The sequence below is a fragment of the Catharus ustulatus genome, chromosome 3 (genome assembly GCF_009819885.2).
Source record: "Catharus ustulatus isolate bCatUst1 chromosome 3, bCatUst1.pri.v2, whole genome shotgun sequence".
In the NCBI taxonomy this organism is placed as follows: Eukaryota; Metazoa; Chordata; class Aves; order Passeriformes; family Turdidae; genus Catharus; species Catharus ustulatus.
Genome location: NC_046223.1, coordinates 50,950,863 through 50,964,110, shown reverse-complemented (window position 1 = coordinate 50,964,110; position 13,248 = coordinate 50,950,863). Strand labels below are relative to the sequence as shown.

Genomic DNA, 13,248 nt, shown 5'->3' with positions numbered 1-13,248 from the left:
TTTGAATTCCAAAGCAAATGAAGAAGAATGAAGGGCTTTGCTAAGTCAAGGGTATAAGGGGACATTACAGGCTGCCTGTGACCTTGTTTCACTATTGACATAAACCAAGTGCTCTGGAGTTTGCTGTTAAATTTAGTTGAGTGTTATTTTAGTTAAATTGGAAGATCTCATTATGGTATTTATAAGTAGAATTGTTTCCAATGAATATACAACTTTCCCACCTTTTCATCTGTTCTTTTATTCCACCTAGTTACTCTTTCTCTAACCAGATTATTTGGTAGCAGTAATGCTTAGAGGCAAGAGGTTTGACTTTGCAGTGGTTGTGCTGATGAGCAAGAGACATGAGAATGTTAAAGAACAGATTGTTTTCATCACTTTCTCAGTGCTTCTAGTGAAACCTCATTTGCATGTTTGTAACCACTGTTAGATTTGCTTTTTCTTTTTTTTTTTTTACCACACGAACTTCATGTATCCTGCAAGACCACAGTAACAAAATGCAAAGTAGTTTATTTACAAATGAAGATAAAGCACCTTAAAAAATGTGGTCCCACAGTAGGAGAGCAGTTTGTAAAGCCTGATTCCGTGTTTTCTAAACTTCAGGAAGTTTTTAAAATGTAAACCAGTGTTGTTCTCCTCAGTAGTTACTAGTTTACCAGTTTTGTTTATCAAGAAGAAGTGTACTTGAGACAGGCACTATTCAAGATCTGACCAGCATGACTCTTCCAAAAGTAGCTAAGAGTAACAGTAAAAGCATTTGTGATGTGATTTCTTCGCTATATAGGTTGCTGGCATCTCTGTTGAAGCCCAGATGACAGACTGAGAACACTCTTATAGCTGCTGCTGTGGTAGCCTGTAAAGATAAGGACACATTCCAGACAATGCGATGCTTCATAACTTCATTAAGAGAGAAGTTTTTAACCAGTATTTCTAATATTTTATGAATCATACATGCCCTGGCATTTGCAAACTCCAGGCCCTCCTCTGTGACTTTGAATATTCCAGTGTTTATCTTGAAGAAATTTATCATAGCTATTGTCACCAAACTCAAAACTTAAAGGTCTCACAGCTCTGTTGTACTTTTTAACTTGAAGCTTGCTGTGAAATGTTGTTGTCTACTGTGCTGAAATTTGTAATGCAGCATAAAATGGTAGTAGGGTGGTGGAGAAGGTTAACATTTTATTTGGTGGACTCTGATCACAAATTCTAAAATATTAGCCAGTATGTGGATTTTGTTTTTTTTTTTTTTTTTCCTGCTTTTTAAATTTTTCTTTTAATTTTTTTAAGGCAACCTCCCCTCCTCCCCTGCTTCATCAGTCCCTCTTATGATTCCCCACACACCCATCCTGTCCTTCCTGAGGTGTTGGCTGCCAGGAGAAACAGCACTATGACAGTGATCCTGGCTTGTAAGCTACTTTCAGCTCTCTGGATTCATTAATATATGTTCTACAGAGAGAATTATGAGTGCTGTTACTGTGGTCGTAATGCAAAAGCCAGATGGCATTTGCAGAAGCTTGCACGGCACTCCCTTCCTATGCAAAAGCAGAGTCACATTACACTGCAGTAGGCAGGGCTGCTTTGGCTTTGTTCAGTCATAATTATGTGCCTGCTGGAATTAGTATTAACACATTTATGGTGCCCCTCAGATGTTGAGTCTATGCCATGCAATGGAGCCACAGAGGTTGTTGAAGGCAGTGTGGTGTTCTCAGCCTTCCTGTAAGTGCATCATCTTTCTTGTGATAAAATGAATCTTTAACTACACCATATGTTACCTCTTATGGTACTATCCAAGAGGCTCAAGTGTAAGTCAAGTCAGCTTTTTAGAAACTTGATGTGTTGGTACAAGGCTCTTGCTAATTATAGCCTTTGAAAATTAGAAGTGAAATATGTTCCAAAGTGGGTTTTTCCCTCCAAAAAAGTTGTTTTTTCTTCATAAAATATCTGAAAGTTTAAATAGTAAATACATTTCTGTCATATCTACAGCAAATTGCTTTGTGAATCACATTGATCTTATTCTATAGTCACAGTGGCTGTAGTGATATCCAGTTTGGCCTGTGTTTGACACTTGAAAGAGGTTTAATATCCATCTTTATACACCTCTGGCACTGGTGGATTTAAGATAATGGCAATTCTACCTAAAAGTTTTCAGTGTGTACTGCTACTTCTGAATGTGAGTTCATTGTAAATGGATTGCTTAACAGCAACTGCTACTGCAGGCCTCTGAAACAGCACAGGGGATGGGCCTTTCTGAAGGCATGACTGTGCTCTGACATCAGAGAAGAGACTTCCTGGATGAGATGAGATATTTTTAGCCATCTTTTTGCATGAGCATGTCTTTTTCCCAGCTATCCCCAGCATTTTAAGGCTGAGACCAATAAAAGTCCAATTTCCCTTTCACAATGACTACTTACATAGACCTCTATCATGCCCTAATTCTTACTCCTTCCTTAAGAGTCATCAGAAAGTGAAAAGCTCCAGGTAAAGCAGAGGCTAAAAGGAATATCTGCCACAGCAGTTCCCAGAGGCAGTTGGCAGCAGGAAAAATGCGCCTGGTTCAAGATAAACTAAACAATCTGCTATTAAAAAAAAAAGTGCATTTCTTTGTTACCTGCTGTGAGACCTCAATGAACAATGTTCTGGCTGTTGTCTGTGGCGTGCAGTTATGTCCTTTGGTTGGCACTGACATTTTTCTTCCAGCTGTTCCAGCTGGAAGATTTTTCTGCAGGTACTTTGTTGAGCAGTCATCACATTTATTCCTGACCTTTGAAAGAGACAAGTGCAGCATTTCTGTAATTGTGTCTTTGCTGACTTGGATGTTGTCAGTGAAGGCAAGGGGCAATCATTTTCATGGGACTTGCAGTTCTGTGCACCTGTTCCACTCACAGGCATCATCTGTATTGGATGCAAAAAGTAAAAACTGTTCTGGCAAAATAGCCTGGGAGTAACTTTTGCTAGGGAAAATACAAATTTTCAAGCTGATTTTCATTTTTGAAGAGTCAGCTTCAACCCCACTAATTCCTTTTAAGATAAACATGTGTTTTGAAAGCCACAACAAATGACTTGTACCAAAAGGTGTAACACTCTGTGTGCCAACACAAAATGCTGCCAGGCTTGTTGCACAGCATCAGCGTTGTACCTGTATGTCCATTTCTTGCAAGCCATAGGTGGTTTGTGCAGCATAACTTGCTATCCCTGATATGTAGTCAGATGATTACAAAAGTTCACTGGAATTCTGTTTCCAAATAAACATAAAAATAATTGGAGTGCAATGCAGAATTTTGCTCTATGCAGTGGGTTCAAAAAACTTTGTAGTAAAATGTTGATGACTCCTGCCTTTAAACCCTCTGTGAAGCTATGATTTGGCACAGAATGCTGTTGACTTCTTTTCTTTTTTTTTTTTTTTTTGAGAGACTAAGTTGAGTTTTGTGTCCTGTAAGAAAACTTTGATTAAGGTTTCTTGATAATAGGATCTTTAATGCTATGGGAACATACTTATTCCCCTTACAAAAGAAAATAACTTCCCTGTTTTAGATCCTTGTATTATTATCCCAGCATTTTTACTGGTGAGAATTCAATACAGTAATATTTTGTATATTTTAAAATGCATTGTTTCTTCCATGGAGTTTTCTCCAGATTGGAGTATAACTAATTGTGTCCATTTCTTGCCATTTTTCAAATCCTACTTTCCCACGCTATTTCTTCCATGTGCACACTGATGTGGGGTATGTTATTTGAATTTCTCTCCATCTTTTCTTTGAGGACTGTGACAAACTCACATTCATTAACTTTATCGATCCTGTTGGGTTATCTACCAGCTGGCAGTGGTCTATTGGGTTTTTGGTTTTTTGTTTTTTTTTTCGGAAAATGGAGATCAGAAATGAGAGACAAATTAATTAAGAAACTTTTTTCTTTGAGCTGAGTTTTCTCAACACAGTTATTACAGATGGGACTCAAGAGTATGAACAGCAGATTTACCTCAATGATGACTGGAAAATGTAAGAATCAAACCCATTGTAAATGAAACATTTTTGAGCATGCAGAATTGTCCTCTCAAGTAAAATCAAAGAATGCTTTAAGAGGGTTCCAGAATGAGTGGGTTTACAATTTAATGTTGTGATTGTAGAATGGAAAATTAGAGATCAGCTTGTTTTCAATGAAGTTGTCATTTGTGTCTTTGAAGAGTCAAAGAGAATTTTTTTGCATGACCCGGCTTTTGTAGCACAGATTCATTGCAGTTAGAATTGTAACTTCTGTACAGTGGTTGTATCTCCTGCTGTGTGGGATTGAGTTGGGTTTCACTGCGCCTGCATGCATGTTGGAGTTGTAAGGATAGGAACTGCGAATATTTTCAGATAAGCATCTAATTCAGCTGATGACTCTGGCATCTTATTTGGATTGGCTGATCATCAGACAATTCCATTTTGTCTTTTCATTTTAAATGTAATTTTTGTTTCTGTGTTTAGAATGGCGATTTTTATTGGGTTGTTTTAAAGACAGCAAAAGTGCATTTTACCTGATTTAAAGGAGTGACTCTCAGGGCAAAGAAAAGAGTTGTCCAAAGTCGCACAGTAGCTCTTCTGACCAGACAGATCTTCACCCGTCTCACCTCCTTCCCTCCCTGTCTCACCTCCTTCCCCACTGCCCCATCTCTCCTCCCCCCACTTCTTCACCTGTATCCTGACTTTTTTGTTTTCTTCACTAACTCAAGAAGGCTTTCATATTATCTCAAACTTGTGGCTACTTTTCCACTTCAATTTGTATATGTGCCAGGAAGAGTACATCTTTAGGATGGTGAGGTACAAAAGCCCCCCTCCTTTTCTGCTTCTGAGAACAGATGGTGATTACTGAGGAGTTGATTGGAAGAATAAAAACCTTTACGGAATTTCAGTTATTTGATTTCCTCCTTTGCAAAAGAAGTTTATTTACATCTGCATCAAGTTCCTGTCATAATCTTCATTGATTAATCCTATTGAGACAGCCAGTACACCTCCTGGCTTTCCACACATTTACATTGCTTTATTGGAGTATGTATGGATGCTAGAAACCATTGGCAGTGGTGCTGGAAGTTTTGCTAGCTCTTATTATGTGTTTTAAAAATAATACTGTGCTCAATTAGATGAGGACAACATCTGTAATGTGTTTCTTGAGGCAGATGGTAGATGAGAGAATAAAATGTGTTTAATTTCTAATGGGAGGAGAAATGAATCAACTGAATGGAAATCACAAGCTTTTCTTTTTCTTTTTAGTATTTACTATGAAATTCAGATTATAATACATCCTGCTATTTTATGTCTACTTCTCCATATATTCAGGCCATACTGTAATGTAGTTTAATTGTAAAATTGGACTTTTGGTTTCTGTAACCATTTAGCTGCAGTTTAAGGGGACAGATTTCAGTTAAATGCTTTCATTATGTGTGACCTAAAATACTAGATAAAAGCTGCATTTCACTAGACCATAAAGTTTCTGGAATGTTTTGTTTCAAAGAAGATGACATAGCTAATCTATGTCATTTCTGGAGAGGAAATGAGTTCTAGTGCATTTGCAAATGCCACACTGTGTGAAATACGTGGGTGGACAGGAGACAGTTAGTTACCTCCAGTGCTACAAAACACAACATCACAGAACTTGGTGTTTATAATTCTATTTCCTTTTTCATAGCTTTGGACAACTTTCAGAGTCCTTTTCTCACACTTAAGAAAGCTAGACCTTTTGTAGTGACGTTAATAGGATTGCAGGTTTTCCCCTGTGCATCTTTTGTCAGAGCCACCCAAGGAAGCTGAAATACATGCCCTGTCCTAGTGTTCAGGAGTACTCAGAGTCAGCTCTCTCCCCCTCTACTTGCAGAACTATGTTTGAACTTTTCTTGCTGGTATTGCAGGACATCCAAGCTGAGATTGATGCCCACAATGACATCTTTAAAAGCATTGATGGAAACAGACAGAAAATGGTGAAAGCCTTGGGAAACTCTGAGGAAGCTGCTTTGCTCCAGCACCGACTTGATGACATGAACCAGCGCTGGAATGACCTGAAGGCAAAGTCAGCTAACATCAGGTGAGTAATGAAAATATCAAGGTGTGGTGGGGCACAATTCCTGTCTTCTAAGAGGCTTGACAAATATGACAGCATTGAAATGAAATAGCTAATATCTTTTATGAAGGACCCCCGAGTGCAAATATAAAAACTTGGTGAACTTGTTCACCAGGTAGGCTTAACTATTTGTTTTCTCTCCAGAGCTTCAGTCCTAACTTACTGGCCTTGTACAAAAATTTCCAGAAATTGAGTCATTCCTTATTGTAAATTAGTGGCAGTGTCAGTGAAATAATTCTGCCCTTACTTTAAGGAGAAATGAGGAGTTTGGTGATGGTTTTGTTTTTACAAAATTTTGGTTTTGAAATTACTAGATTACTAGAACTTGCATCTTAAGTATCTTGATCCATTGAATTGTTTTTTAATTATTAATTGCTGCTATTAAATTGAAAAAAATTAAGTACTTATTAATCAAGGAATGCATTTTACAGTTTTTTTACTGTATCTGTGCCAAGCTCAAGTGTGGTAATTGTTAAATCTTTGTGATACCATTTTTAAAATAGATACTGCCATATTCATTATTGAATTAAATTCTACACGAAAATTAATTATATTGAAAATAATTTCTAGAGCTTCTAATTGCGACCACTTGCTTGTTGGCTTGAGGAAACTGTTCTTTTAAAAGAAAAGGATAATGTTAAACATTCATATGGACATTGCAAAGGCCAGGAAAATGACTCAACCTTGAATTTCAGACACAAGGGTTTGAGTGAGTGAAATAGGGGAGGAACAGTGATATTTACTTTTCATATCCACTTATCCCATCACCAACCTGCTAAACAGTTAAATGAAATGGGTAAATCAGCTCCTTGAAAGCCTACAGGCAGAACTTGAACCCAAAGAACCAAGCAGTTTGGTGGGAGGGCTTGCAGAGACTGGCTCTACCACATACACAATTTAATGCAAGAGCTGTTGGACTTGAGTTGTTATGAGCTCTATTCACAAGTCTGTGTGAGAGAAAGACAAAAGCATACTCTTAAAATAACAGCTTATCAATTGTGGAGTCCTAGCAAGAACCATTGGGTGGCTTGGCCATTCCTGGAGTTGGTCATAATTTGGGAGAAGTGGATGGCCATGAAAAGGTACAGCTATGAGTTCCAAGGCTGTAGTACAGAAAGACCGATTGCTCAGAAATTGGGAGTACATTTTTTGAATACAGGCCTGTCTTTTCTGTTCTTCATAGATATGGCATGTGGATCCCACTGGGCAGCATTGCTGTTGCTCTGCTGGTACCTGCAGTGCTGCAGAGCCACATGTCACTGGAGATCAAAGTGGAAGATAGGCAAGAAAGAGAATACCCGTGCAAATCTAAGACAAGTGAATTAACCTTTCAAATCTCAGTCAGTACCGAAGACTGTAGTATTTGAGTTCCTGTATTTTTCTCTGTTCTTTGATTGCAATTCGCTTTTCTAACTTGAGCAAGATTCCTGAAAGCCTTCAGAGGGAAGTAACAGAACTGATATGAAGTCTGTTTGCCTTCAGTTTTTGCTTTCTTGGTGTATCTTTTTATAAGGATGAATTGGAAAGCAAAACTGGATGGATGACTCTAGTGAGAACTACATGTAACTCTTAGATGCTGGGAATGAAGAATGAAAAAGCTGATTGTTTCATTATGGATTTTAGCTTAGGATAGTGCTTCTAAATTAAAGTTTCCTTAAGCTTTTTAGAATATTTTCAGGTATGTGTACATTCTGATTATGCTGATTTTTATTTGTTGAAAGTACTGCTCTCCCAGACAGAGATATAGTACGAGTTTTTCCTCATCACTTCAGTCCTCAGAGCTGGTGTTGCTAGTCTCTGTTTTGAGTTTACTTCTTTGCTACTGTAACTGAAGGGAGCTCCAAACTGGAAAAGCAGTGGTGGTCTGACATATTTTTAAATGCATGGAAACTGCTTAAACATGTACTTGTGGTGTCTATGATGCACCTCTCTTCTTGAAAGTGTAGATTTACGCTTCTTTCTTTTTCTCTCTTTATATTATTCCCAGGAAGAAAACAAAGCTGCAGACTCGTGGGGGTGTGCTTTATAAAGCCAAATGTTTAGGGGAGAGTCTTTTCTCCTGGAGCAGGAGATGTGAGCATGTTAGTGTTTGGGGGAGGGTAGAGGTGAGAGTGTGGGAGAAACGGAAAAGGAATTTCTCTCTGTTTCTCTATATTTAGACCACCCACCAATCTTTTTTTATTCCATGTGTTCCCTTGTCACTCAGCAGGAAAAGTGCTACCTCCATAGCAGAATCAAAAGCTGAGGAGGTCTCCAGCTGTGAAGAGAGCCTCTCAGGGTCAACAGAAGGGGAGTTGTGTCAGAGTTGCCGTTTTCTGGATGATTTTTTTCAGCGTGGGGAGGGGGAGGGAGGGCTCCTCTCAGTCTGGTCAGTTGGATGGGAACATCTGTGTTCTTCAGATTCATCCAGGATTCCCTTAGGAGTGCTTTTGCATACCAGGTGGTTGCTACTGATGAATATTTGTGCTCCAACTCATGCTCAAAAACAATCCTTTATAACTGACCTCTGTTTTGATCAGAGCAGTTCCTTAAGCCACCACTTGACCTGGTAAATCCCCAAGTTTGCCAACTCATTTGTCACATAAGCACAAACACCTGAAGCTTGTTTGCAGGCTGTTTATCAGTAGAAGTACCAATTCCAAAACAAAGGCCAGAAATCCTGACTCAGAGAAGAAAAAAGCCCAAGAAACATCTCAGAACTTCTGCATAATTTATCTTCTGTCTGTGATAATGTCTGTATGACAAATGTAAATGTGACGCTAAAGCTTTACACTGAAATGCAATTTAAAGCATATCTTGACTCTCTTGCTTCTGTGCAGTATTTGCTTTCAATGGAGTTTACTGAATGTGTGTTTCTTTGCTCCCCAGGACAATTGAATGCTTGTGTCTGCTCTTGAGCTCCTGCATCTTGCTTTAATTTTCAGTATTTCTTTTGATAAGAATAAAAGGATTGTATTCTGGAAAAATCCAGGCTGAAGTGATGAGGTTTTCCCTATGTATTTTTTCCCTTTTTAATGTCTGTTTTTGGGAGGTGAGGTCACTTTTTGCTCAGTGAAAAATGTTGAAGTCCCTGCTGCTGTATTCCATTTCCTCTCCACCCCTTACTGCTCTACCTCTGCAGGATTAACTTGGACTGAACTTTGAAACCATGTGCTTGCTAGTGTTATTTTTTGGTATTGAAATTAATTTGGCATGCACACAAGTACTAAGTAGTAAATTACAATGCATTTAATCCTGTAGCTTATGCTATATGATTCACATTAATATCAGGTTAGTTTTTTCACAATTAATATTATTGCACTGTATGTTAAATAGTGGTGAATCACCCTTAAATTTTCCTTTATCTAGTTTCAGGAGTTTTTCTCCTCCTTACAAAGCTCCAATTTATTTTGCGTACAAGAATTCCACTAAATAATTAGAGCAGAATCTTGAAGCCTCAGAGAGTGCCAGCTTTTAGAGGTGAGAGCTGCTTATATATGCTAGAAACAGTAATAAGTAATAATGATGAATAGAGATTTCACTATTGAATGTACAGAAAGCTATAAATCTGAACATTTTCACTGTAGTTGCTACTAGAAATTCTCAAAGATATATATATATATATATTTTTAGCAATCTGACTCTAATGGCAAAACTGTAAATACAAATGTGGGCTGCCTTGGCTTAGATTAAAGGGCAATGTCTCTCCTCTGCCTGATTAATAAGTATAACTCTGTTTTCACTTCAAGATAGAAGGGCTACTTCTGAGTACCTGAAAAAATATCAAGAGAGTGCAGACAATACATTCCACTCCTCAGAAGCTGCTGGCCTGCACACTAAGACCAACACACAGCTTGCTTGTGCTTCAGGGCAGGATGGGATGCTGAGGCTGCTCTTTAAGCCTGAGCTACAAGCAGCTCAGGGTTAAGATAAAGGTATCAGTGAAAGCAATAAGGGGCAATAGAAATCATAACACACAAAATTGTAAGCAGTAAAACGTCACTTCTAGCAAGTACTTAAATTTTATATTTTAAGTAGTTACCTAAGTGCTTTCCCTCACGGGAGTGAAGGAGAAGATTCCTCTTCCTAAAGGTACTTAGTTTATCCTTTTCAGAAACGTGGATTTATTTTTTTTTTTCTTTGTATTTCCCTCCTTATATACTCTTACTTGTCTGCTTTATTGATTCATCTATCCTAGTATTGCTGGGACATGTCAGTATGGCCAAACCTAAACTTGTGTTGAAGTTAACCTTGCAGCACATCACCCCTTCAATCCAAATTTGTTGCATCAGTCCCAAACATTCACTGTAATGCCATCTGAAATGATAATACAAGACAACCAGGGGAAAGTTTCTAGGTGTGAGTCACAGTGAATCAGAGGGAAAAAAAAAGATAACCAACAATGTGCAAAATAGGAAAGGGAATAGAGTCTAGTTCATTCATCCTTCCAAAGCAGGGGAGAAACTTGCAGAACTGGTGTCAGACTACACTGAAAATCATTCACCTCTACTCCCCCATATGTGGGAAGAAAGAAACTGTTTTTTGCTGATCTAACTTAGGTACATGCTGGTCTTGGATAATACCATGACATAGAATGACTGCAGTAAAAGAAGGGTAGCTGGTCCCTGTTGAAGATTTCTATGCATCTTTTAGGCACTGCAGGGGGAAGAGATCAAGTCAAGGTATTTCTGGAAATTATAGAAAAAGATATTGTGAAGTTTGACTTTTTTTTGGGTCAATTTAAGTGAGGAACAGATTCACTGTATTAATTGTCTAGTAACTCCACATCAATGAAAGGTGATTTATTAAGTAACCCGTGTCACTGATTGATATGTTCTGCAGTACAGGCAATTTGCTGTTGATAACTGCTGGTAGAACAGGCTGGATTTTGCTTCTGGAGAGTCAAGATCCTGGTGTGAAATAGTTCAGTTTTGCAGCGGTTTAGCTCAGAAAATGATGCTTGTACTTTTTGCACAACGGTGGTGGAGTCACAGCAAAACACAGGATTTTGTTCTGTTGCTTAGACATGCAATGTTCAAGGTTTTAGATGAGTTAAAGTGTCAGGGACATACTTGTCTTTGTTCCCCTCTTTCTCATTTGTTTATTTTGATTTACTGTGCAAAGTGTTCTGAAATAGAGATTTTATTTTAACACAAAGTTGCTTTGCAGTTAAACGCTTGAAACAGTCTCATCTTGCTGATGGAGTAATTTTGTTTACTGTTTTCCCATGCCAGTTTTGCCATTCAGGTCTTTAAAGATGCTGTTATGGTCTCTCACAGGGCTCACTTGGAGGTCAGTGCAGAGAAATGGAACAGATTGCTGACATCCCTGGAAGAGTTAATCAAATGGCTGAATGCAAAAGATGAAGAACTGAAGAAACAAATGCCTGTTGGAGGGGATGTTCCAACCTTACAGCAGCAGTATGACCACTGCAAAGTAAGTTGTTTAAGTTTTGTGGATATGCTACTGAGAATTATAGAATGAAGCAAATTGTTGTACAGGAGAAATGATGAATGCTTCCTAGTGACTAATTTCTGTAAAAAAGCTCTAGGTCTCCACCCATTTTGCTTACCCGCCTTGCCCAGTAAAGCACAACTAAGATATGCTATAAAATTTCACCAAAAGGATTTTTGAGACATATGTTCAGTCTAAACACTCCTTTTCTTTACTGTTCCTTGATATTTTTAGAATTCTGATGGGTGAAATTGTTATTTTACTCTAAAAGTTAAAGAAGGCATGCAAAAGTAGAAAGTGACCAAGAAACAAGAAAGCCAAGATGAATGTAAATTCAGTAAAATCATGAACAGTGCCTTTCTACATGTTACTAAACTCACCAGTGATAGCAGCCCCCTACCCATGCACACTGCAAAGATGACTCAAAGCTATTTTAGAAAACTAAAATTTTTCTGTGCCTTGTACTGTTGTAACTATAGCATGCTGTTCTTGTTTTCTGGTTTTGCTTGTCTTGTGCTGGTTTGTACATGATAGACTATTAATTCCTAAACACTTCTTGACCGTATAAAATTCATTTGTGTCTACATTTCTTCATTCATGTAGCATGTAGAGTCTATCTTGCCAACTCAGATCAGTAATCAAGTAAAGATGGTTTTGCCATTGGAAAAATTCAGTCCAGTAAAGCTGGTTCTATCTCATGATCTGTATGGTGTAAACAGGGAAAGAGAACAATGAAGCTTTATATAGTTAATTGTATGATAAATATGTTCCCCTCTACCAACTATACTGGTGCCTTTTCTGCTGTGGTGTTTGGTGAGGGCAAAATTTGAGTTTGGAGAAACATACTAATACAGAAATACTTGGAATACTATGGGATAGTACAGAAAATGTAGTCTGTCATGAACAGCACTTTTGTGTCTTTATTCCAAAATAGAAGTGCTTAAGGAATCTGCATACATTTCTTCTTAATTTAGTCTTTTAAAGTAAATGTATTAGCATAAACTCAGGAACTTTGTTTCTTGAGAGTTCATCTCTTCCTAATCCACTTAAGGCACCATGCTCTGTTTGTAGGAACATCTGCTGTGAATTTTTTTTATAATGATCAAATGGTGGCTTACTAGTGCCAGAGCAATAAAAGGCTGAAACAGAGCCAAATATCACTTTGAAGGTCAGTGGAAGGTGGTAGACCTCTACAGGTCATTTTCTAAAGGCTTGTTTATGTCTTGTGTAGATTACAGTATGTGCATGATAGTAGTGAAATAATACTAGTAAGTGCCTCTTATCTGAAGAACTCAAATTGATTAAACTGGTGCTTTATTCTGAAGAAGAAAAATTTAGTAGTAATGGTGCTGGATGGCTCATTTGGACCACCAGTGAACTGCAGCAGTATGAAGGAGGAAGCACATCTGGGTTGTTTAATCCTTGCCCTCATGTTTAAAGAATAACTGCTGTTTTCTTATGTGTCAAGGTTAAGACTCTAGCAAGTGCATTTGGGAATTTTTGGAGATTATTCTTTCATTTTTCAAAAAGGCAATGTTCTTGCAGTGTCACAGTGAATATTGGATATAGTTGCCTGAGTCCCGTATTTAATGCAAGCTGCATTAATGGTCTGCAACACCATGAAGTAAAAGCAGCTCTGAGTATCACTTTATTTTTTATATACCTATGCCAGTAAAACCACTGTATACACTTGCAGATATTTCTTCGATGATGTCTGGATGACTATTT

The 13,248-nt window shown here is 37.9% G+C and overlaps 1 protein-coding gene across 4 annotated transcripts in view; it reads left to right on the top strand.

The window, feature by feature from the left end:
* The window catches only part of UTRN (utrophin), a 350,247-nt gene that overhangs the window by 226,696 nt on the left and 110,303 nt on the right, over nucleotides 1-13,248 (top strand). For all 4 annotated transcript variants that reach the window (XM_033054305.2, XM_033054306.2, XM_033054304.2 and 1 more), the window contains 2 exons: nucleotides 5,879-6,051; nucleotides 11,346-11,502. In XM_033054305.2, the coding sequence (XP_032910196.1) occupies nucleotides 5,879-6,051; nucleotides 11,346-11,502 (330 nt within the window). The remainder of the gene's footprint in view (nucleotides 1-5,878; nucleotides 6,052-11,345; nucleotides 11,503-13,248) is intronic.